This window comes from Gallinula chloropus (assembly GCF_964237585.1).
Source record: "Gallinula chloropus genome assembly, chromosome: 8".
In the NCBI taxonomy this organism is placed as follows: Eukaryota; Metazoa; Chordata; class Aves; order Gruiformes; family Rallidae; genus Gallinula; species Gallinula chloropus.
The window spans coordinates 10,777,303-10,801,082 of NC_140093.1; the positions used below are offsets into that span (position 1 = coordinate 10,777,303).

The 23,780-nt window shown below is 45.0% G+C and overlaps 1 protein-coding gene across 1 annotated transcript in view; it reads left to right on the forward strand.

The window, feature by feature from the left end:
• FGF12 (fibroblast growth factor 12) overlaps positions 1 to 23,780 on the forward strand; it is a gene marked incomplete at both ends in the record, with an annotated part of 97,520 nt that overhangs the window by 18,079 nt on the left and 55,661 nt on the right. The window contains 2 exons of the mRNA XM_084267660.1: positions 3,661 to 3,771; positions 9,997 to 10,100. Coding sequence (XP_084123786.1) covers positions 3,661 to 3,771; positions 9,997 to 10,100 — 215 coding nt within the window. The remainder of the gene's footprint in view (positions 1 to 3,660; positions 3,772 to 9,996; positions 10,101 to 23,780) is intronic.

Sequence of the window (23,780 nt, forward strand, 5' to 3'; positions counted from 1 at the left end):
AGGCAGTTCCCTGGTAGGAAGCAGATCTTCTGCTGGCTGTTGTCACCAGTGTAGCTGATTGTGTTCAAGCTGGTCCCTCTGCAATCAGTGGAAGGATGCAGGTGGCTTCAGGACCTATGGACCTGGCCTGGCTTCCTTGTTGATTTTTGGGGTGCAAAGGGAGGAGCCCAGTTCAGGTGTAGAGATGGCTATACTAGGTGAGATTAAATCACATGTTGCTCAGACAGCTCCCTGACTCTCCTGGGCTGTGCTCTGCATTGGAGGAGAGCTCTGTGCTGGCTGTGTGTGTCTCTACTCATGCTTTTGTCTTTAGTTCAGATTAGCACCCAAAGGTGCAGCTGCTCACCAGCACTTTTCTCCTGTAGAAAGATACTCAAAGAGATGCAGAAACCAGGGAAGAGAGACCTGTGTGTCTCAAAAGTGCTGTCTGATCCTTGGTGTCTGGAAAAGGCATTCGTTTGCTAGCACTGCCTCCTAAATGAGTCTGGGGAGCAGGGATGCTCCTGCTGAAGAGGATCTGTGTAGTGTGGAGAGACAGGAACACTGCTGCTGTCAGACTCTGTTAGGGCCAGGAGGAGTGTGGTGGGTTTCTGTATGGTGTAGAGCTCTCTGTTTCACTCCCTTTGAGTTTTACTTTGGGTGTGAGTCTCAAACTTCAGCAAAATGAGGTCAAGTCAGGAAAAAAAGCATATGCAAGGTAAGATTTTTCCTCCAGCCTGTCCCTAGGCAGACAGTGACTCTGAAAAACCTGGGATTAGCAAGATGGCATTAGTTAAAGCTGGGATCAGACCTGACCATGTATTTGTCAGATCAGTAGTAAAAAGGGACGCTGGGACTTTACCTGTGTTTTACTATGGTGACACCCAGCCACCTGGTGCAACAGCGTATACCTGTAAAGCATGGATGTAGGATGTCAGGGGATCTTAGGTGATGTTTGGCTAAACTCTAAAACTAATATGAAGCTACTAATGATGAGCAGATTTGGCCTATATTTGCCTTAATGGGCTTGTTGTGGTTTTGCTCCAGCTGGCAACTAGGGACTACACAGCTGTTTGCTCACTCCTCCTCCCACCAAGGGGATGGGTAGGAGAATGGGAGAAAAAACCTGGGGGTTGAGTTGAAGCCTGTTTAATACAGTAGTAATACAAGTGATGCACAAATGCTCACCACATGTGAAAAGAGAAAACCAACCACTCAATGCTCAGTCTGTTTGAGCTGTGATCCCACCTCCCTTCCTCAGTTATAGCTGGAGTGTGGTGGTGTGTGGTAGGGAGAATCCCTCTGGTCAGTCTGGGCCAGCTGTCCTGGCTCTGCTCTCTCAGCTTCTTGTGTACCTGGCAGGGTGTGGGAAGCTGAGAAGTCCTGACTTAGTGTAGACACTATGAGTACCTAGCAACAAGTAAAAACATCAGTGTGTTATCAACAGTATTCTCACACCAAATCTGAAATACTATACTAGCTACTACAAAGAAAGTTAACTCTGTCTCTGCCAAAACCAGGACAAGGCTATTTAGTAAAATTTTCATGTCCTTCTAAAATAATTTGTATGATCAAAGTATAGTTGGCACCCTGAAGAAAAAGAGGGCCTTCTTTTCTCTTACAGAAAAGAAGAAAAGGGAGAAGGTCAGGGTTTCTTTTTAATCTCCGTTCCTCTTATCCTTGAGGAGCTTTAAGACAAGATCTCCCTTCCTCCCCACCACACAGAAAGCCTCAGGCTGCAGGAGACTCTTCTGAATCTCTCCTGCTGGGACCTCTTCCATTTTGTGCAAAGTGCTTAAACATTAAAATTTGACCGGAGAGTAAAAATGAACCTGAGACTCATTGAGGGACTCAAACATAGGTCTCGTATCAGAGAGGGCCTCTTAGTGCCTGTACTATTGTGATATTGGTGTGGTCACCTGTGCCTGAAAATCCAGCATTTCATTTCCTCCAGCTTTGGTGTGTTTGTTAGAAAAACAAGTTTAGTAAAACTTCTGTATTTAATTTTGGTAAGAAGAAAGCAAAAGCTTTAGCTCAATCGAAGTCTTGATGTGCCATACTGGCTTGACTTGATGCTAGCTCTTACAGATGGCCAGTACAATTGTCTTACTGGCTGTCCAGGAGTCGTCTTGCTGGGAGAAAGTCTGCCTGCAGTCTGTAACATGTTGGTTGCTATGAAATCACGTTTTTAAGACAGAGTAGAAACCAGCTAGCTGATATGGATTTATTCAGTGGCTTTGGTAACTATGAAATAGTACCCAAGCCTCCCCTGGCTGGTGGAGGGGTTGCTGCTGCTGAAATCTTTGCACCTGCAGCCTCTCAGCATCCGAGGTTCCCTGCTTGGGGGGTGGGGGGGCTGCCTGTGCAGATGTGCAGGCTGAGAGTGCTGTCCTCAGATGGAAGTTGTACAGCACGGTGCAAAACCGTTCGAGACGGGGGCTCCTAATGGAAACACTTAACACGCAACGTGACTGGAGTTACATAACGACCATGGCTTATTAAACAGCCTCACTAGAGGCATGGGAGATGGGAGGCTGATGAGATTTCAATATGCTACACTGGATTTTTCCCTGCCTATTGAGCCAGCAATAACTAGGTGTTATTTATTTACTTTTGGTGGGTAGTCACATAAAACTGCAAACTCCCATCACGCAGGGAAGATCTTTGCCATCCAGTAGCGTGTCTGTCTGTGTGCAGCCAGGGAGCTTGCTCTCCAGCAGCACTGCCTGTGACAAACTGAGACTCGCATGATTAGAATCGCATTTATTTTTGACCACTTAATTGGAGCTTGATCAGATGGATGGCAGGGTGACAGGCAGTCATACTGCAGACCTCTGTCATGTGGAATTGAAACTGTTCCTGCTTTTTTGGGGGTTTCCTTTTCCTCTTCGGCACAGGTATAAAACGTTGCAGAGGCAACGGGGAAGCCCCAAGCCAGTCCATGGCTGGCTTATGATGTATGGGACATGGGAGGGACCCTGCTAGAGTCAGTGATTCTTATCTACCGGCGTATGTGGCACATGCCTTGGGAGGGAGAAACATGCAGGGTTTTAAGAGGCGTTCTAAGGTGCCCGTAAATGCTTCAGAGGTCATTTTTGGGGGTGTTTTGCATCTGTTCTTTTCAGGATTTTGCTCCCGAGCCCCACACAGTTGGACTCATGCAGCCTGATTCAGCACTTGGTTTCTTTTGGTTTTACATCACCATAATATCAGTGTTTGAAATAGATTATTTTCTGTTGGCATAAAACGGGAGCCGCCCGGCAGCGAAGCAGCCATACAGAACACAAGGTAGTTTGCTTTGCAGGCAGAGTAAGAAACAATAAGCAAATTCTTTGCAACGCTGCTAGCAAATGCTCTTCTGAGCAAGTGGCATGTTCAGAATACAGAAGCTGCCTAAAGACTTTGATTTGGTAGGTAACTTTCAGTGAAGCGACGTTCCATAAATCCGTTACTTCTGCTGCACCAGCTATGCATTGCATTTTGCCTCCTCATCTAAACTCATTTTATTTGCCTCTACGTCTATATATGTATTAATATTTTACAACCATGCTTGAAAGGAATTACAGAAAGCTGTCTTACCTGCCAAGCACTTCTGCATTTACTCAGGGCTTAATGGGGGTCAAGCAAATTGGGTCTCTTGCTACTTGGTATATCTAATAATAATAATTATTTTTTTTGCAGAACCCCAGCTGAAAGGAATTGTGACAAGGTTATTCAGCCAGCAGGAATACTTCCTGCAGATGCACCCAGATGGTACAATTGATGGGACCAAGGACGAAAACAGTGACTACAGTAAGAAAAATTAGCCTGTTTTGCAACCCAATTACAATCAAATACATCACCTAGCAGGTCTCACTTGTGCAGCTTTATTTTTGAAAAGATCAAATTAGGGAGAAGCCAGCTGTTCTCTGCACATTTTTTTCTGTCTATCCTTCCCCTTTAAATCTTGCCTGTATAATTTCATATGTTTCCTCTCCGATCGTCTTCCCTCCTGCCCCGATTCTGTAACTGCCATCTGGGTGGGGTGGAGAATAAAACCCATGATTTGAATTGCTGCCAGAGAGAAAGGAGATTATATTTATACACATGCCACGTGGGTAAAGGATACGGGGAATTCTCTCTCCAAGGAGAAGAGGGGGGGGGAAAAATGCTTTCACTATTTTATCCAGAAAAAAAATTAGCAAGCATCAGGAATTTCCAAGCTGGAGAAAACCAGCTCTCCACTAAGGTTCTATGCAAAGGCTGGAGTATCGAATGACCTTTCCAAAGGAGTTCATCTTCTAAAACCCTGTTCAAAGGGGTTGGGCTCATGCTGTTCAACAGAGGACTGTGAAGTGCAGCAGAGCTGTGCAGGCTTAAAAATGATGCTTGTGTGCAGGAGCCATATTGGTTTAAATAAATGCAAAGCAGGAGCCAGTTGTCTTTTTGCCACAGTAGTAGTTTGTCAATGCCAAAGCTCCTCAAAAGGTGCCGAATATTTTCTGTAGCATCTTTTCATAGGTGCTCCTGAGTGGGCTGTAATAAGCTCAAATCCATGGTGCCTCAAACTGCATCAGCAGACTAGGACTCAAGTCTTGATTTGTCATCCTATGTTGGTTTGAAGCTCCCTATGCCACTGCTGAAGGAACATCTTATGTGGCCTGTCCAGCATGGAAGGTGTCTACCCAGTCACTACTGGAGATGAACAGAGGTTTATCTGTGTGGTAGGATTGAGGAAAGCAAACTTCATGTACTTTGAAAGGAGGAACCTAGATCCTAGCTGGATCAAAGGTATCATTCCTTCAGGAATACAGGGCTTGGGCTGCAGGTGAGGACTGTCTGCAGTGGTGCAGCATGCATAGCAGAACACTGACATGGTCCTGTGAAGGTGCACTTGGACAAGGGTGCAGGGTGGCTGCAGCCCCACACCCATGGTGAAACCTGAAATGACCCAAGAGGCTGCATTCACCAGAAACTTTACTTGTTGCAGATTCAGGTGTCAGATTTTAGTCCCCTTTTTCATATGCTGGTGTTGAACAAATGAAATACCACAGATGGCAATGACACAGGACAGTCTGTGGACTTCCACACATACTTTTACTCCAAGAGACTGCATGGGTCTAGCCTACAAGAAGTGATTTTCCCAGATACCAAGTTCTGAGCTGGGTTCAGTGGGCTTTAGTGGGTGAGTAATGACCCAGTCTTGGGTCGTATTAGCTGCTCTTTCTTAAAGAAGACAAAGGGTGTTCTCAATCTGCTGAAAATCCCACTGGAGGCCTATTTGTCAACGACATGGGAAGAGCTGCTAGAGATGACAGGGATTCATTACCCTCATCTATCAGTGAGGACCGAACAACAAAGTAATGGGCTTAAATGGAAGCAGGGATGAATTTAGGTAAACAGCAGAGGAGAATAAAATGTAAGAGCTGTTCTGCAGTATTTCAAGCTGGCAGGGAAATTCAGGGAGGCTGATGGTGGCTGCACTGTGGTGGGTGTAGAGTCCTGAGTCTCCATGACAGGGATTGGGCCCCGTTTGCTCAAACAGCTCTTACATATCCCATTAGAAACATTAAGAGATCAGTTTGGTGCTTAGTACTTTTGAGCCACTTCCACATGGTTGTCTTAATTGGAAATAGATGGACTGAAGGGCACTTCTAGAGTGTAAAAATTTCTCTGGTGAGATGGCAGCCTTGCCTTGGCAGCTTGGTGGGATGGGAGGCTTCTAGCTGAAGTGTGCCAAGCCACTTGCTGAAAGTCATGGACTATGTTGGAAACTTTTAAGTGAGGTTTCTGTGAGATTGAAACAAAAAAATTCCCTATCCTCTGATCTCAGGGGATATCAAAAGAGGAAAATATCCAGTGTGGTAATATTTGGCTCCTGAAAATGAAATGAATAATGTGCTTTATTCAGTTCTGTTTAACTTTTTTGCCACATGTTCTCCCTTATATATCTTCAGTTTGAGTCAACACTTTATATTATATGAGGCTTCCAGTTATAGCTTCAAAATAAAATCACATTCTTCACTTTGGAAATGCCATAATAAAGCATGCTGACTATATTTTTTTCCTGGTCTGTTCCTCCAAACATCTCAAATTTTGACCAGGAATAAAAGTCAAGCCTCATTGTCTCAGTGAACAGCTTACAGATTTACTTCATTGTTATTTTCTGTTTTAAAATACTTTTCCAGAAGATTCCTGAGCAGCCAGTCAGAGGTCTGTGTGCAGGATTTCTATCCAATGGCAAAACTCATCAAAGACTAGATAAATTATGTTTTCCTATCCCTGGAGAGGGCTTGGATAGTTCACATCCACTGGCAGGGAAGGGCAATCTTGATGGCCACAGCAGGATCCTTTCCACTCTGGATGACCATTTATTCTCCACGCAGAAGCCATATTAGCACAGTTAAATATATGGTGAACACTGTGTTCCATACATCGCCTTGTGTTCTGTAGCCATCCACTGATTGTTCAAATTAGCATTATGAAAGGAAGCTTAATTTTCATGGAATACATTAGGTTGGTTTACACTGGCAAAATAAACCTTTAAAATGAGACACGACATGTCCCTCAGATACGTCTGATGCAATTAAAAGTTCTAATAAAAATCCAGTTATTTATATAAGAGGAACTGCTAATATTTAAGCAATTTTTAAATTAATTATCTGGTGCCCATTTTATGTGAGTTCTTGAGAGGCTGATGGCATTTATTTTCCACCTCCTCTCACTTAAAGAAAAAGGGGAAAAAAAAAAAAAGCCCAGAAGCCAAGTTCTAATGGCATTTGAATGGGCAGCCAGCCAGCATCCTGCCAAACCACGCCTGGGACATCTGTTCCTTATCCCATGCAGTGAAAGGCACACCATCTTGATGCAAGCGAGGAGACAGGTTCTCTGCCTACTTGCACTGGGGTATATGAAGGATTCTATTTTAACTGGAGCGCGGTTCCTTGGTGTACGAGGCCCTTGGTTGTGGTCTTAATAATGTTATGTATGAACCTGAATTTGGGGCAGCGTCTTTAAACTCCAGTGATCTCAAATGGGCTTTTGGAACTGACTGTTGCTGCCAGTGCTTGCATCACTGTTGCCCTTTCTTGTACCGAACAGGGTTCTGCCCCTTCTTACTGAGCGCAACTGGTCTGTCTTTGCCAGTGTGATCTTGCTCAAAAGCCTCAGCAACTGGGTGGCTGAGGGCAGGCCAGCTGTTTTGAATGGGTAGAAACAGCCCAGGTATTGCTTAGGACTCTCCAGCCAGAAACACAGGAAGATTAAGACAGGGGAAACCTCTGGCAGTCTCCAGTCCAACGTGGTACTTGGAGCTGGGTTATCTTCAGCTGCACAGAGTCTTGTCTAATTGTTTCAAGTGTCTCCAGGAATGAAATATTCCATAGCTTCGTGACAGTTCTGGTGCCAGTGCTGCACTGTTCTCATTGTAGAGAGTTTTCTTTATATCTAGTCACAATTTCTTTCTGAGGCTTTTGTCTAGTGCCTCTTGTCCTTTCATTGTGATCCTCTGCAAAGAGTCTGTCTCCAGTTTTTCCTTTTTTCAGCTGAGCAAACCAAATTCCTTTAGTTTCTACTCTCATGCATGTTGCATTGCAGCCTCTTGATCATCTTAGCAGCCTTCCTCACGCTGCCTCAGGATCTTAAAGCTCCCTATCTCCTGGTATACCATGGCTGCTGCTGCCTATTGCACCCTCCATTAGTTCTTTCTTATTCATGTGCCACACAGATGTCATGCTCCAGAACAAATCACCCAGTAGAAATGATGGCTCCTCTGGCTTAACTACCACTTAAATCAGCTAAGCATATGGACCACATCTTATATATGGCACATCTTGTTTTGCTCTTCCCTTTCTGTAAATAAGTTAGCCCCCACCCCATAGCTGAGTACGCCTTCAGATTTTAAAAACGCTATGCAGTAGAGTCCCAAGGAGCCTGAGGGCTGGCAGAGGTCTTGCTGCTCGAACACAGAGCACAGCAGGGTTGTTCCTGTGCTCCCTTAGCATGTATAGGTGGAAAGAGAGATTCAGAGACACGTGGGTATTTACAAGTGGAACTTATTATCACCTTCTGCCTGATGAATGCTTTGAATGGTCTGTCACAAGTTTTCTATGCAAGACAAATTGGCTGTTGGGAATGAATGATGATGCCCATTTTGTTTCATTATTAACAGTGAGATGCTCCATTTTTCAGTGGGGGGGGGGGATATTAGGGAAGGGGAATTGCTTATAAATAGACTTGTTAATTGCAGAGGGTGTTAGACCTTGATGGTAGTCAGAAAGTGATAGAAATATAAGCTTGCTTTGGTTAGTGAGCATTTCAGTGGTAGAACTGTGCTCTAATGCAGCTCTTTAATAAGGAGTAGCTATGCTGGGCTGTGTTTGTCTCATCGGACTAGCACTGTCCCTGACTCCAGTTCTTCACAGACTGGTACCCAGGCTGGCATTACCTGATACATGCTCACCGCTCTTTGGGACATGGAGCTGATGTTGATCTGGACTCAATTCCCTCCTGTCGTACCAGGATTAACACTAGCCTGGTGCTATGGCATTTTGAATGGGCAATTTCAGCAAAAGCTTCTTTATCCCTCAGGGCTGGTGTTAAATTAGCAGTAGTTTACTTCCCAGGGAAAGAAGGGTTGGGAGATGGCACAGTGAAAAGGATGACAGTTTCTCCTACAACTGTTACATGAAGACCCTTTTGTGCTGTGCTTGCTCCAATGTGATGTGTCAGGCGTGAAACTTTGTAAATGATCTATAAAATGAAACAGCGAAAGGATGATGTCCTTAACGGTCAGCTGGAAGATAGGAATGCTTTGCTCTGTGCTCTGTCACTCAGTCTTTCCTCTGCACTCTGACGATTAATGGGTCCCTGGGCTAATTTGAACACCCCAAAGCTTTGAGAAGTTTGAAGCAGGCTTTTGAATAGTCAGGGGCATTAAAAAGCAATGAGAAAATGAATGTGGAAGGGGAAACCTAATCTCATGACTAGGGAGTCAGAAAAAAATCTTGTTTCTGGGCAGTTGTGTGGGAAAAGACCTTGACTGAAGTATTTCTGTTGTGTCTGCATCTATGTTTCTGCCTGACCCTATGTTCATGTCTCTATCCTGAGCTTCCTGGAACAAGGTCTTAAGTTAGCTCTTTGCAAGCTGAATCACAAGGGGTCCTACAACATCTGGACACTCTTGTCCTATAAATTTCAGTGAAAATAGTCATGCCAATGCCTCAGTGCAGTCTATCAACAGTGGCAGTCCTCTCCTTGTTTGAGCCCATTCTGTCAGAAATGTAGCAAAATCCTGATAATATATTTATGTATATGCTGATGGGAAAGGTTCTTCAGTGAGAATCAGGCTGTGCTTGGGATCAAACAATACATTAATTGTGAGGAAGCAATTGCAATGATTTAAGTAAGATTGCAGTAGAATTGAGCATTGAAAGGTCTTGTCCACTTCCACCCTATACAGTTCTGCTTCTGAATGAGCATCAGTGCTCTGGTCTGGGGGTGGAGCAGTATCTCTTCCTCTTAACAGCAGGGATCCCAGGGGCAGACACACAGTCAAGTTAATTTTCATCCTTCTGGCCATGGTTGCTCTCTGTATACTCTTTTAGCACATGGCAAATGTGACTACTCTCAAATCTGTTTCAGGATCAACAGAACTGAATTGTGTTGTTGCGTTTGCCACGGGCAAAGACGTGTATGTGTGCAGTTACTGCAGCTCAGCTGGCCTGTGGAAAGCTGTTGAGATGTGCTAGCTCGAGTGCACGTCTGAGCCCTTGGCATTGTGCAGGCAGTGATCAGACAGACTGATGGGTGTGTTAAGGCTTCTGGGACACAGCCAAATTCAGTACTTTTTAAAATTTACTTTCAACATTGGCCTCATGGCTGCAGACCTTTCCTGTAGCCTGAAGCAGGACTTTTGATTCTAGCTCAGTATCTTTTGTTAAGAGTCAGGACTGGGATGGGCTGGCCCTGGGGCAAAAAGCAGCTGTGGCCACGCAGGGTCATGTCTCCATAACCTTTGCTTTTCTTTTCCTTCTGCAGCCCTTTTCAATCTAATTCCTGTGGGTCTTCGCGTGGTGGCAATCCAAGGGGTGAAGGCAGGTCTGTACGTTGCCATGAACGCTGAGGGATATCTCTACAGCTCAGTAAGTACTTTGCGCTGTTGGGTTCCTGGAGTGGTTTGGTTTTGAGGGTGGAGAGGGAAGAGACTGTGTTGGGACTTACAGCTTTTTCTGAAAACGGTCACGTATCATCAGACCTTTAAAAGCAGGAACGGGGGGAGCTGCTGCAGCGCCATGCAATATTCACTTTAAAGTGTCTCTGCAGAGATTCGTGGCAGTATTTCCTGACCTGTGAAGATACACTTTCTGTTCCTTTGAGTAGTTACTTAATGTAGGTCACGTTGTAGAGGAGGTTGTGTGGTTGGCTGGTTATATTCTGGTTCTGTATTTGTGAAATGCTATGGACTGAATGGAATTACTTCTGAATTGTGCCTGGATAACTGATCATAGGTGGTGCCTCAGTGGTCCTTGTTCTGCTTTTGACTGCAGTGTAAATACACAGACATACTCTGACTTCATTAAAATGGTTCTGGACTATTCTGTTGGCAGCGTGTTTCAGCAGGGCAGAATTTTCCTGTATTTGTGTGGTCTCTTCAATGCACATAAAAGATAAGTGAGGCATTTTTTACTGACTAATTCCCCTATAACTTTCTTAGATGGCATGAAAGGGCATGAGGTTATTCATAAGATTCTCATTTGAAGTAAGTAATTGATTTTCACAGTGAATAATTGATTCAGTGATTTATTAAATATGGCAGCCCTTTGCCAGAATTTTTTACGCTTCAAATAACTTTCCTGTAGTTCTACATAGTAAAAAGTGATAGTTAATAATACACTCCTCATTTCTGTAGTTATGATATCTTTAAAGTGTATAACCGAGATTCTAATCTCATCTGCCTTGGTGTAAAGTTACAGTGCAGTGGTTCTGCACTTGTCTGGGCATTTACTTTGCTTTAAAAGTGTACATGAGGATGGAGATAGGACAGCAGTTTGAGCTCTTGCTCTCGCACAGTTTTTCCTAACTCTTACCATCTGCCTTTGTTCCTGGTCAGTTTTAAAGTGCTTGCTTGTGTGGTTGTGATTTTTTTCCCCCTTTCCCTTGGGAGGTAACAAGGTTCTGTCTCCTCAGCAGCTCAGGGTAGAAAATGGCAAGTGGATGTGTTAGTATGCCTGGCGAGATAGGTCTCAAAACTGGCTGCTTGTCAAGAAGAGACAGAGAGATCAATCTGGATCTCTGTGGATGCCAGACGCTTCCTGTTCTTTCATAGCCCAGTAAACATAAATGACTGCTTCTAAATAAATTACATTGGTTTACTAACAATGAAAACTTCCTCTTTTTGTAAAGCTGTTGGAATCCTAAAGGTAGTACAGACCATGGTGTGGTGTTGCATTATTGTGTGTGCTTCTCTCCAGGTGCACCATCACAGGGTCAGGACTGATCTTTTGCTCTTTGCATGTGTAGTGCTGGGCATAAAGGGTTCTGTCCTGGTGACTAAGCTCCTTGTACCACTGTTGCTCTGTAAATGGGGACTGGAGGAAAGCAGTTTGTCAGCTACATCCAGCCTGGAGGAGGGCTCTTTAGAGCAATGAGGATTCAGCATTTTCTGTGAGGGAGGGAAGGGCATGGGGCTCAGGGCAAAAGTAGAAATGGAGAGTTGGAAACATAATGTTTGACAGCTGAGAAATGAGAGAGGATGCAAAGCAAAAGTATCTCTTCCTGGAAGTAGTGAAATGGTACAAATAGCAATAGGGACATACCAAGAGATGGTGGGCATCAGGAGGACCATGTGTCCAGGAAACACATCTGCTAGTCCTATGTCCTAAAAGGCACCAGAACATACATGAGGGTGATTTAATGGAGCCTGCTTATTCACAGAGAAGTAGGCCTGCCTTAAGTAGGAAGGTTCATCAGGGAAGTCACTATGATGGCTGGTGGTTACGAGTGGGCCTCACTACATGCCATGGCTTGATGACATTCAGCCCTGTCTGAGTTAATAAGAGTTAAGTTGTTCATTTCAGCGACATGATCCTAGGTTTCTGCTTGCAGTGAGTGAATGCCACTGTCCTGTTTCATTGTGCTTTGGAGGAGACCCCAAGGCAAAAAATAAGACAACGTGTGGATGAAACATGCTAGAAGCAGCCAGTGTGGGTCAAACTGCTTGTAGCATCAGAGAAGGGATGAGACCAGGTTGCTGTTAAGAGAACCAGACGTGACTGAGAGGAGCTCAGCCTGTTGAAGCACTTTAATTTGGATGCTGCAGCTTTCATTGTGGGGCCAGGATCCCACTGCAAGCCAACATTTGGCATGGCTCTGTCGGTCTCAAAGGCTGTTCCAGGGAATTGCTTTGGCAGGACTGGGCGGTCTGTTCCTCTCTGGGGCAAGCAGGGCTGCCTGCACCTGATTGCTGCCCACACCAAAGGACCTGTCTCTGTTCCTTTACTTAGCAGACCCTAAACTACAGCTTGGCTCAGTCTTGGGCCAGGTTCCTTCGGTGTTGTGCATGTACCTGGGTTGTTTGGTTTTTTTTCACTAGCCTTTTCTGAGGGATTTCTTTTTAAAAAAATGGGTCAATATTCCCTACAGATACTGTTCACTCACATGGATCCATTGATAAATGATTTTTTTTTTCTGCTGCTTGGCTGCCTCCCCTGCTGTCTGTCTGAGGCCTGTCCCTGCTAGGATTTCTTATAACACCCTCAAACCCAGAACTGCTTTTAGATAATATGTGACTGTCCAGGGAAATGCTTGATGGGTTGGGTTGGGTTTCTTTTCCCCCCCTCTTGAGCCCAGACTGTGGCTGTAACTGAACATATCACCACTATGGGTTTGTTTTGTTTTTGTTTGGTGGGGTTGTTTTTCATGATATTTAATCTCTGTGCGTCAGCTGAGACCTTGGCTGACATCCTCTGCCCTGGATAAAACCAGAGGCTATTATCAGCCTGGTCTCTGAGATGGCTTGTGCCAGCTCCTCCTGAATTTGGGCCAATGGGCTCTTGAATGAATGGGTTTAGAATAACCAGCCCTTGGAAAAAGTATTCCTCGTGCTGATCCCAAAAGCAGGCATGAGTGGGGTACTCTAAAGCCAAACCTGGCAAAAAGCTCTTTGCAAGATCCTCCTATGTGCTCGGCTACATTGGTAGCTTAAGCAGTGAGTTTCCTTATTTCTTCTGTTCAGTTAGGGATGGATAAGCGATGGTTAGGTCCCTTATATGGACAGTTAGGTCCTCAGATGGGTAAGGGACAATGGGGTTAGGTTGCTGGGTTGAAGCCAGCCATAGATCCCTAGCCAATGCATTTGATGCCACAATCTTTGTTTGGGCAGCAGCTGTTTATGACTTTTGTGCGTTGTTTACTTACACTTGAGACGGGATTATATTCCCCCACTTCTCCACGCAGACTGGTTTATTGCTACTTCTGCTAGGGAATTCGGTGCTTTTAGTAGGAAAGAAAATCAGGTCTTGGTCTGAGGCACCTGGCCTCACAGACAGTAGGGTACAAAACACTATCTTCATAGCAAACTTGCAGAGTCATTGGTGTGCTCCCATTTGAGATTTCTTGTAATGTAGAGCAGCTCTAAATTCCCTGATGATGCCTGAAGGTTTTTATCAGCACCTGTTCTGGGGAGTGACCCGACTCTCTTGAGAATCCACTGTTAACATCTTATGCCAAAGTAAAAATATGCAGAATGAATGAAGGGCAGTGGGTATTACTTGTACTGTCTTAACGCTTGGGAAGCCGAGACTGAGGGCTGGTTGTTGCAGAGGAGAGGAAAACATAGAATAAAGAGGTACGTCCTGCTCCAGTGAGTTTACAGCCTAATCGTAACAGGAAAGACACAGAACATGCTCTCCTGTCTGGGTCTGGAGTTAATAGTTCTACCACCAAATTAATTCCTACTCCCATATAACCTTTCTCTGAAGTTTCTCTCCTGGCTGCCCAGCGCTCTGCATTATCCCTGCTGCAGCCCCTCACAGGAGCATGGGGAAGGGAGTGCCTGTGAAGTGGTTTGCCTGAGAGGCAGATGCTCATAATGGGGCTGTAGAGCCTGTGCAGGCCCACCCAATCACTCCAAGAACACTGAAACTACAGCTCTCTGTACGATGGTATGTATAATTCAGTGGTGTTACAGCTGGGATTGGTTTTGCCCCAAGTGCATAACACTTCTCTTCTAAACGTACTGCTCTCAGATATTCCTTGTTGTTTAACTCAGAGCTCTAATTCTTTTTGAAATGTCAAATTGTGATACATAATTTATTGGAAAGGCTGAGGAAAACCCTAGCAGAGGTACAGAATAGGGGAGAAAAAAATGGGTCGCTGACGAGAGCTCAGTATGCTTTTACAGTACAAACCTGTGAGTTTGAAATGCTGAAATTAGAGCTCGAATCACTTCAAAGGTTCTTGCTAATAAGGGAATGATTATGCACAATAAGAAAAAACCTAAACAGCATTGAAAAAACCCAAGTCACGTTAAGAGCTCAGTGTGTCTTTGCATTTTCTTTTTCTCTTTTTTTTTCCTGCTCTATCATTTTGCATAATAAACACGTCTTGCATAATAATAAACAAGCATCTGGGGGAGTATGTATATTAACTGTAGTTTTTAATCTGCTTGCGATGCTATAACTATTTTGCTGCAACTCCTCTAGGGTTGCTGCACTCTTATTTACATCATTTCAAGGTCAGGGGCTGGAATTGATAATGCTGCATTCTCTCCCCTTATAGGCTCGGGCTGTTAAACCTGCCCCTGCCAATGCCACTCCTTTAATTCCTGTTTAACCTCCACTGGTGCTAGTTGATGTAGTCAGAAGCACAGGTAGGCAGGTATCCTGAACTTTTCTCCAGTTTGCAAATTTTGCAAGCAAGCAGGCTTGCTGGGGGGATTCCCTAGTTTACATGCCTCATTAGGGAGCCAGGTCAGTGGAGAGAGAGAAATGTCTCAAAGGCAAAGCACAGCAGGAGCCCAATGTAATGTGCTTTTAATTTCCCTCCAGAGTATCTACTCTTCACTGGCTGCTTAAAAGGGGCTCTCTGAATGAAGGCATTAACGGGGTGATGTAAAACTCCTCCTGTCCCCTGGTTTATTCATAAATGTGGAGGGAGCAAAATGAATTCTCAGGGAAGCAGCTGTGCTGAGGGGAGCCAGCCCCTGGAGCAGATTCCTGCCTTGCATGGAATGTTCTTAAAATACAGCTCTGGGCAGGGACCTGGGCATGCCACCCCTGTAGCATGGAAACTTACAGCTGTCTGTAGCAAAGCGGTCCTTCTGTCCTCAGTGAGGTACTGCTGCCCACCTTGCTCTGCTTGGCTCTCGGGAGATCAGCAGCAGCCCAGCTCTCTTTTCATGCCAGCAAAGCGAGCTCCCACCTCCTGTGTGTCACCGGTGCAAATTGGGCAGGACCAGTGCTGGCCCACATCAACTCAGGGGTTATTCAGAATGTTGTAGGAGCTAGAAATGGGTATGACCTCATTTGACATGAATGCCTGGACTGGTGGTCAGATGAGGAGAGCTGGGACAGTGCAATACTGTGGCTCTCTTTTTGAGGAGGTTTCCCGTTTGGCATCCTGTTGAGGGACTGCTATTTCCTGAAATTTCCTAGCACAGCACCACGCTGAGGCTCCCATGGGGAGGGAACTGCTATCTGCCTTGTATCAACATCTGGAATGAGTTGGGTCAGACTTAGCTTTTTGCCTATTCTGGCAGGAGATGGTTCAGAGGACAAAATCAGTAACAGCAGGACCAAATCCTGTTTTTCTACCTCACTATTCCTTGTCTTACATGATTGTGGTGCAAATTACAAAAAGTATACTTCAGTAAGGAGTGCTTTCTCTCAGCCTTGGCTGTGCTGGATATTTAGGAATGTTCTATGTTCCACCTGGCGTCAGGCTGGAGGAGCAGGAATCACACATGTGAGGAGTGGTCTGGTGTTGGAATACATTATCTTTGCTGAAATTTCATTTTGGAAGAAAACTGGGGAAAATGCTCCAGTGGTGCTGACTAATCTCATTTTGATGCTTCCCCAAGGAAACGTTACAGGGTCCCATATTGAAAGAACTTGAGTGGCTTCTATTGCATTACTGCTCCTAATAAAGTAAGGACAAAATGTATGGATTTTGGTTGAGTATTTTCATACAACGTGATTTTCTTGAAGTGTGGAAAGGGGAGGAGGTAAAACACTGGCAGAGGAGGGGTTGCCCTAAATTGTAAGGAAGGCAAGAGTACAAATTGCTGAGATGAATCAGTTGTAGCTGTCATCTTGTGCACAGCATTCCTTCTGCTGGTTGCCTTGAGATCAAATGTACAGGCCTGATCTTAGATAAGCAGGTAGACAAAGTCTTTGGGTAAGGTATTAAGCAGCAGTAGAGCTGGACCATCTTTCCCCTGTGCCTCATGTGTGATCAGTTAACCACTGTAGGGGAAATGATGAGGGGCTAAAGCAGAGTAGTCAATGGCAATACAATGCTTGAGTTGGATTCTGTAAGGAAACACCAGGAAATATCTAGATTGAGGTTGGGGTGGTGTGTAGGGAAGCCCCCAGTTAGCAGAGATGACGTGCAAGTGGAGCACTCATCCCAGCAAACACGAACCAAAAGCTGACTGTCATGATGTCTCTCTGGAGAGGCAGTCACAGCTCAAGTCTCTTTCACTGCGTTCTCTTTGCATCCTGTTGGCTGGGGTTGCAGGAGTCAATATCTGAGCTCCTCTCCTGTCCCTGGGCTAATATTTAGCTTTTCCTCAGACTCTCCAGCCTGCTTTCCTTATTTTTAATGCCACTTGTCCTGTGTCTTGTTTTGTGTAAGGGAAACCTAGAGAAAACTCCAGGACATGAAGGATGACAGTGGGACTATTATTACCATTTTATTTTTTAGTAGAGGGAAGACAAATATTTGGATTCCTGGGTCCAGGACTCTGATATGAAAAGAAATGAGGGAAGTTTTGAGCAAGGTTGTGCTTGGCTGAGGTCAGGTGTGTGTTAACGAAGTGATTTGATCTGTGTTCTGATAACACCAAACTCAAATATAGAAAGGATAAAACTAGTGAATGGTGCTCCTTTGCCAAGCAGTGACTAATGGCTCTGGAGGCGAAAGCAGAAGTTACGACAGTCATAGAAGAAACCCAAGAAAAAAAACCCTTCCTGACTGTGTGCATGTAATTATGACTGGGAGCCAAGTGACAGAAAACTTTAAATGGGGAATATTGTTGAACTGTGATGCAGTTTTCCAGGGTAAAGCAAGAGGGGTTCAAAGTACCTGGGCTCCTGCAAGCCAGACTGGCTGAATCAGTGAGGAATGTAGTGTACTGCAGTGGAGAGGCCTGGATGGGATCTTGACCCATCCCTGCTCTGCTCTAAAAGGGTAGCATCCTGGCTAAGCATTTGCAAAGCAAAAAATATTTCTGAAGCCTCTGGATGATGGGAACTGAGTTCAGTTCCCACAGTTTTTATTACTGTGGGTCCCAAGACAGAGAACTGGCTTCTGGTACCTGTAGTTACATGGCACAGTGTCTCACAGGAGTAAACATGCTCAGCAGGAGCTGTGAACCTGTCCTCAAATGTGCTCATACTAGATCTGGTTCAGCGAAGAGCTGAAACTGCACCTCGATGCTTTCCTGAATCTGTGTTTCCCCTGGATCTTCTCTGCCACAGGGACATGGGCCGTGGGGATTACCAGCTACTCTCAGTTGCCTCTTCTGGCATCTTTTCTGAAGGAGCCACTCCTTACTGCAAGGAAAACTCCAAGTCTACCGAACTTACCCTGCTGTGAATTCACCTGTGAAACTGAGAGCAGGGTGAAGGGATCTGTTTGTACTACCGGCAGCCAGTCACTGCTGTGATGCGTTGCGTGCTGACAGCGCGCTCAGCTCTGCAGAGCGCGTGGGATGGCTGGCGGGCTTGTGCCAAGGAGCCTGCAATCTGCGTGAGCAGGGAGGAGCCGGGGGGCACCTTGCCAGTAGTATTGTCCCAAGGCGTCCTGGCAGCAGGGCAGGCAGGACATAGCTTTGGACCTGGTCCAGGGCTTCCTGAACCATGCCTGGTCTTTCTGTCTGGCCTCATGGTGCACCAGAGGCCCTGCAAGGCCTGTCTTCTGTATGTGCTGGCTGAGGCTGAGTCCAGATCTGGCCTTGTGACAGAGTGTGAGAGCGTAACCGAAAAGCAGTGTGCATTGAAGTCAGAGCCCGTGCATCCTTCCTCACTCACTGTGTCTGCCCACACAGGGGCTGACTTTGTTTTAAAAATATGCCTGGCCCTCCTGGAAGGCTGGAAACGTCAGCCCTGAGAGGCAGTGGCTGAGTGTTTTGGATCTGCTGGTTGCTTATTACTCGGTTATTTAATATTATCCAACCTGTAAATTTTGAATGAGTACTTGCTGTAAGACCTTTCTTAATTTTTTTTTTTTTTTTCTGGAACAGTACAGGGGGCTCTAGGATGGGGCAAGTTCTTTAGGTGTCCTCAACAGAACAATGCCACAATGGTGTCTTCACTGCAGTAAAAGCTTTAACCTGGACCCTCTGCAGAGCAGGTTGGTTTAACAAACATCTGAAACCCTCTGTGGAGTGGGTTGTTTTACTCATTAACAATTACTTGGGCTTAAATGAGCACACAAAACTTGCTCAGGGGCTACAGCAGGCTCTAGGGCTCGTAGCTCTACCTCATAGCAGCCAACATCACCCCTGTCTTCATCCCACCTTGGAAGTCATCACTGTGTGGTGTTAGAGCTTGGGCACCACATGTGCTTATGGCATCAGTGATTCTGCTTGGCCCTTGTGCCTGGGACCCCTTTAAAGGAGAAGTGGGTGGATGACCAATGTGCCCACAGCTAATGGCCACCTGCTGTAAAAGATGGTGCAGGGGGGAAGGGAGCATAGGATACAGTCACAGATTCAGGATTATTAGAAAATGGGAGATTGAGAATTGTGGTAACAAAGTCACGGCCTCTCCTGCATCATCAATAGGTGGAGAAAGTCCTTGCTTTGCTGGAGGCTGAGCCAAGATGAGGTGGTTCACAGCAGAGTTTGGGCTTGTGGCCTGTTCCTTATTTTCCAGGTTTCAATGAAACTATATCTGCTGCACCAGCAATCATCTGTTAGACATCTTATAGCACTAGATAACCAATTATTTGTGGTTGGAATGGTACCCTGTAGTCCCTGTAACCTGCCTACAGCTAGGTTATGTGCTTGATCTTTTGTGACCAATTTCACTTGTGGTTTTTCTGTTCTTCAGTTACACCTTCAGATGACTTCTGCTCATTGCTTTGTTCCTGTCATCCTTTTTCCTCTTCCTCAACCACTTTTTATTAGTGTCATATTAGTGTGTCTTAGACATACCCAGACCAAAAAATTTATCTTGGTGGGTGGATACTGCATAGACTGTGCCTTCCCTTACACTATTTGATTAAAAAGGGCACCTTGTTTCCTACAGATTGCATCCCTTGTTGTGTGGAGGTGGCTACTTTTCTGTGAAAAGCCTGACAAGCCCCAAAACTTTTACATGATATTAAATTAACTGTCCTTCTCTGAAATCAATAAATCCCTTGTGTGCGCACACAAATTGCAGATTAATTTGGTGACTTGACATCTCAGCCATCAAGAAGAGAGTAAAGAAACTAGGATAGTGTCCTGCTGTCTCTGGTGTAGCAGTGATATCCAAGGTGTAGAGGATGTCAAGCTTTGGGAGCAATGGTAGTCCTTCATGCAGCTCTTTTCTGTTAGTTAACCAAATCCCAGAAAGTTACAAGTATTTTAATACTCACAATGCGTTCTCTAAGCCCCTAAATACATACCTAGGCACCCACCCCATGCTAAAAGCTTTCTGAAATATGAACGCCCTCTTGACAAATAAGACACATCGTGATGGTGGTAAGCCTTCCTGTCTGTTCACCACTTTCCTCCGGGGAAGACTGAAGGATTGACTTCTCTTTATAAGAAGCTTCCCTGGTCAGCTCCTCTGCAGGCTGCACATCAAATGCATTATTGATAACAGCACTTGGGAGTTGCATGCACACATTAGATTCCTGAATGCCATCCGGAGCACTGCGGAGAAGTTCCTGCAGCTGGGCAGAGATTGCTTTCCTCTGAAGTCTCTCTAATAGAAATCCGCGTGAATCTCTTGCACAGCCCTTTCTCTTCCACCACTAAATCACTGTAAGCATGGAATAGAAGAGAGGAAAATAGAACCTCAGGGATTTTGATCAAAGCCCTCAGGTGAGGAGGCACCAAGAAAGATAATAGCCAACTCTCTAGGCACGTGTAAAGTGAGATGAGTAAGATTTAGCCTAATTCTGACACACTCACAAGTGCATTGCCTGTGCTGGGCTTTTGCTTGCCCCAGCAGGAATCTCTCCAAAGCAAGCAAAGGTCAAAGGCAGTTGTTTGTATCCCTGATGCAGTACTGAAAGCCCATGCACTCGTGACAGTCATGGTGTGCTTTTTGAAGTGACTTGTTTTCCACTCCTGGTGGGTTGAGGATTCGCTGTCATCCATGTTGCTCTAAGTTGGTTCATGTGCACTGGAGAGAGGTGTCCCCATTCATCCCAATGCTGGACAACTACTGCTAGCAGAGCTGAGGCAGCTAATGAGTTTTGGACCGTGCTCAGTACACTATGAGCTGTTGTTTAGGGTTGGAAAATTAAAAAAACAGTAATGTCTCATGTCTGGTAGATAGAGTGCTGTTAAAATGTGGTTTTACCTAAAGCTGTGTCCCATGATTGGCCTTCAGGGATGTGCTGCTCTGGGGGTGTCTGGGTCACCTGGATCATTGACAGTGGGAGGAATTAACTTAGCTGGGACTGCAGAAGCCAATGGTGTGGGCCTTGGAAAGAATAAGTTATCTCTTACCTATGAGTTGCTCCTGGGCTTTCCCACGCAATCAGATAATTTTCCACTCATGCTGGGAAGTTTCATCACATACTTGAGGAAGCTGAGCATAGAGGAGTGATGTGACATGCCCAAGGTCATGTGTGGAGACTGGATTGATTAGGCCTTCTGTTCTTCCCGATCCTAATTCTTTGCCTTAATCACAAGCTTTCTTTTGTATCACTGTGATTATTCAGGGAACTGGTGCATCAGCAGCACGACTTGTTTGTGTAGTATCTTGTATCAGAGCAAATCAGTTTGCTTTGAAAGCTGTGCACTGTGTAGGCAGGGCTTGCTTCCCCCTCTCTGTCTTCCCATTTTGCTGCTTTCTGGCTCCTCAGCATTTATGTCCCTAGCAATCTTCATTGAGGATAATGGGAGCAGGCAAAAGAACCACAGGAGAGTCATACTCTGCCAGCCATCTTCCCTTGCACATCTTAATACCATATGTCAAGTCCAGTTGCTCAGGGCTCCACAGATATCTCTTTTTCAGCCACCCAAGGAGCTGGGGCTTTTTACAGTGTTGGCTTCACAAGATGGCAGGTGGAGAATTGGAAACAGCTCCTGGGAAGCTCAGGAGTGCGGCAGTGCTTTGGAAAGAAGCATTTGTAATGTGCTGATGCCTTCAGGAGCTGGACAGCCAGGTCTTGCAGGAAAACGAGTTGCAGTAATAAAATCAGGCATGGACTTTCAGACAGTTTAAAACCCAGCTTTGGGCACTTAGTATATCTCCTTGCTGTCACTGAGATGAACATAAGGGTGGTTGTTGTGGGTCCGTTTAACTTGGTGTCCAGCTGTGCAGGTGACACTCAGAGTGACAGCTAGTAGAAACCAGTAACAGAGGCAGCAGCTTAACAAGCTGTCTGACCACTGAGAAAACATCTCCCGTAGGCTGTGCAGAAATATCTGTTTTTTTCAGAGCTTGGTTGGGTACCAGAAACCATCAGGGTGGATTGCTGGGCAGTCTGTCCAGCATTGGTGGTGCTTCAGTAGTGCTTTCTAAGCCCTGGTATGGTGCCATGTTCTGTGTCTTCCTCTCTCCAGGGCACCTTGTGCCATCCAGGCATGACCAAAGACTTAATGAGAGCTGTGGGCCAACCTGTGTGCCAGCAGTTTTGTTTGGAGGTGGACTCTGTGTGTGTCTCAACAGAAAATGTTCCATACGTTTTTTTAGAGGTGGAAGTATGACCATAAAACATCCCACCACAAGGCAATAGCTGTAGGCATGGTACAATTTCTGTGCTATTGAGCAATATTTCAGTTTCTGGTTTCTCTGGCACTAGGATATATCTAGAGCAAAGCAGTTGATGTAGTCAGAAAACTGAGATGAGAGTATTTACCCCAGCATACTTGATACTGTAGTCTGCTCAGTCATTTGGGTAATATCCAGTTACTGTATGTGTGCTCATACTACTACACATATTGAAAACCTGTTCTATTCTGAGGCATTGGAATATGAATTTTCAATAGATTTTCTCTGTTAATAGTGTTTTAGGATTTTAGTGAATAAATGGTAATCTCTTTGGAAACTGGCAATCCTCATGTCTAGCTGTGAAGTCATAGCAAGACCTGTATTCCCACCAGAAAGCTCAAAGTGGTTTCCAGAAAAAGGAGAGAATTATCCCCTTTCTTACACAAGAAAACAGGTGTAGAAAAGGGAAGAGTCACACTTCTCTTTGGTTTGTAATTCCTTAGTTGCAAAAGCAAGCTAAGGACCCAGTCTTCCATAGCCTCAGTTTCTTGTGTGACACTGGCTAATTCCAAGAAGTTTTGCAAATTTTTCTGCTCCTCCAGGGCAGTGTTGGCCACTGGATTCCAAGTATGAGTATCTCAAACTTTTAATGTTGTACCAACCTCTGTTTTTGCAGAGATCTGAAAGATGACTTATTAAAATATTTTAATTACAGTTTCTTGCATCTCCAGGAGCTTCTTGCAAAGAAGTTCTTTGTGAAAGTTTATTATTCAAATTTGGAGCAATGGAAAGAAATCAATTTCCTCTTTTAAAACTACCATTTTTTTCACCTACTCTATTTGCTTATCACTTTCTGCCTTGCCAGGATTATTCTAATCAGATCTCACATATAAAAAATAATAACATAAAAATAATTCTCCTCTTTCAAGTATTTGGGAGGCTTAAGTCAATTAAGACATTGATCAGATTCTGCTCCTTGTTGTAGCTGTGAATACAATGGAGGGTACCTGGTGTGGCTGGGGAAAGAATTGTGTCTGATGTGTGTCTTTTATCTTGGGAGAGAGGCCAGAAAGGAGGTTGAAACCAGCATTGTCCCTGGGGTTTTGCCGTTAAAAATGTGTTTGTGGGTACCAGCTGGGATGTGGACCTGCAAGGTGTGTGTATAGCCTAAACCAACGGGAGCAAATGGCAAGGGGAGACTTGCGTGGCTGCAGGTTGTGCTGCAGGTTGCTGATCCAGCAACCAGATTGGCCAGGCTGGTGCTCTGCCACCACCTCCTTCACTGGGCTGTTTCAGAGAGGAACCAAATGTCCGAATTGCTCGAGTGGTTTTGCAAATCTGTCCTCAGCCTAATGCACCAAAATAACAGCCTGCAGCAAGGCCAGCACAGCTTCTCTGCATACAGCTTATTTCTGATTTGGCAGCTGTTTGAGAACCTTATTTGCTGTACATGTCAAGACTGATAGCGCTCCTATGGGGGCTATGACCTTGACCAGCCTTTCATTCTTCCTCTGTAAGCTCATTACAAGCTCCTAAATTGTCATTGGGTTTTGCCATGAGCTACAATGAAAGTGTCTTTCTGCTAACACTTGCCACAAGAAGGTAGATTCACCTTTCAGCATGAGGTCTGGGCTTGTGGACACAGTGGAGAAAGGCTGCTCTGATACCAATTCTGACTCCCTGTATTGCAATGGAAGTGTTTCTATTAAGTTTGACAGAAAATAA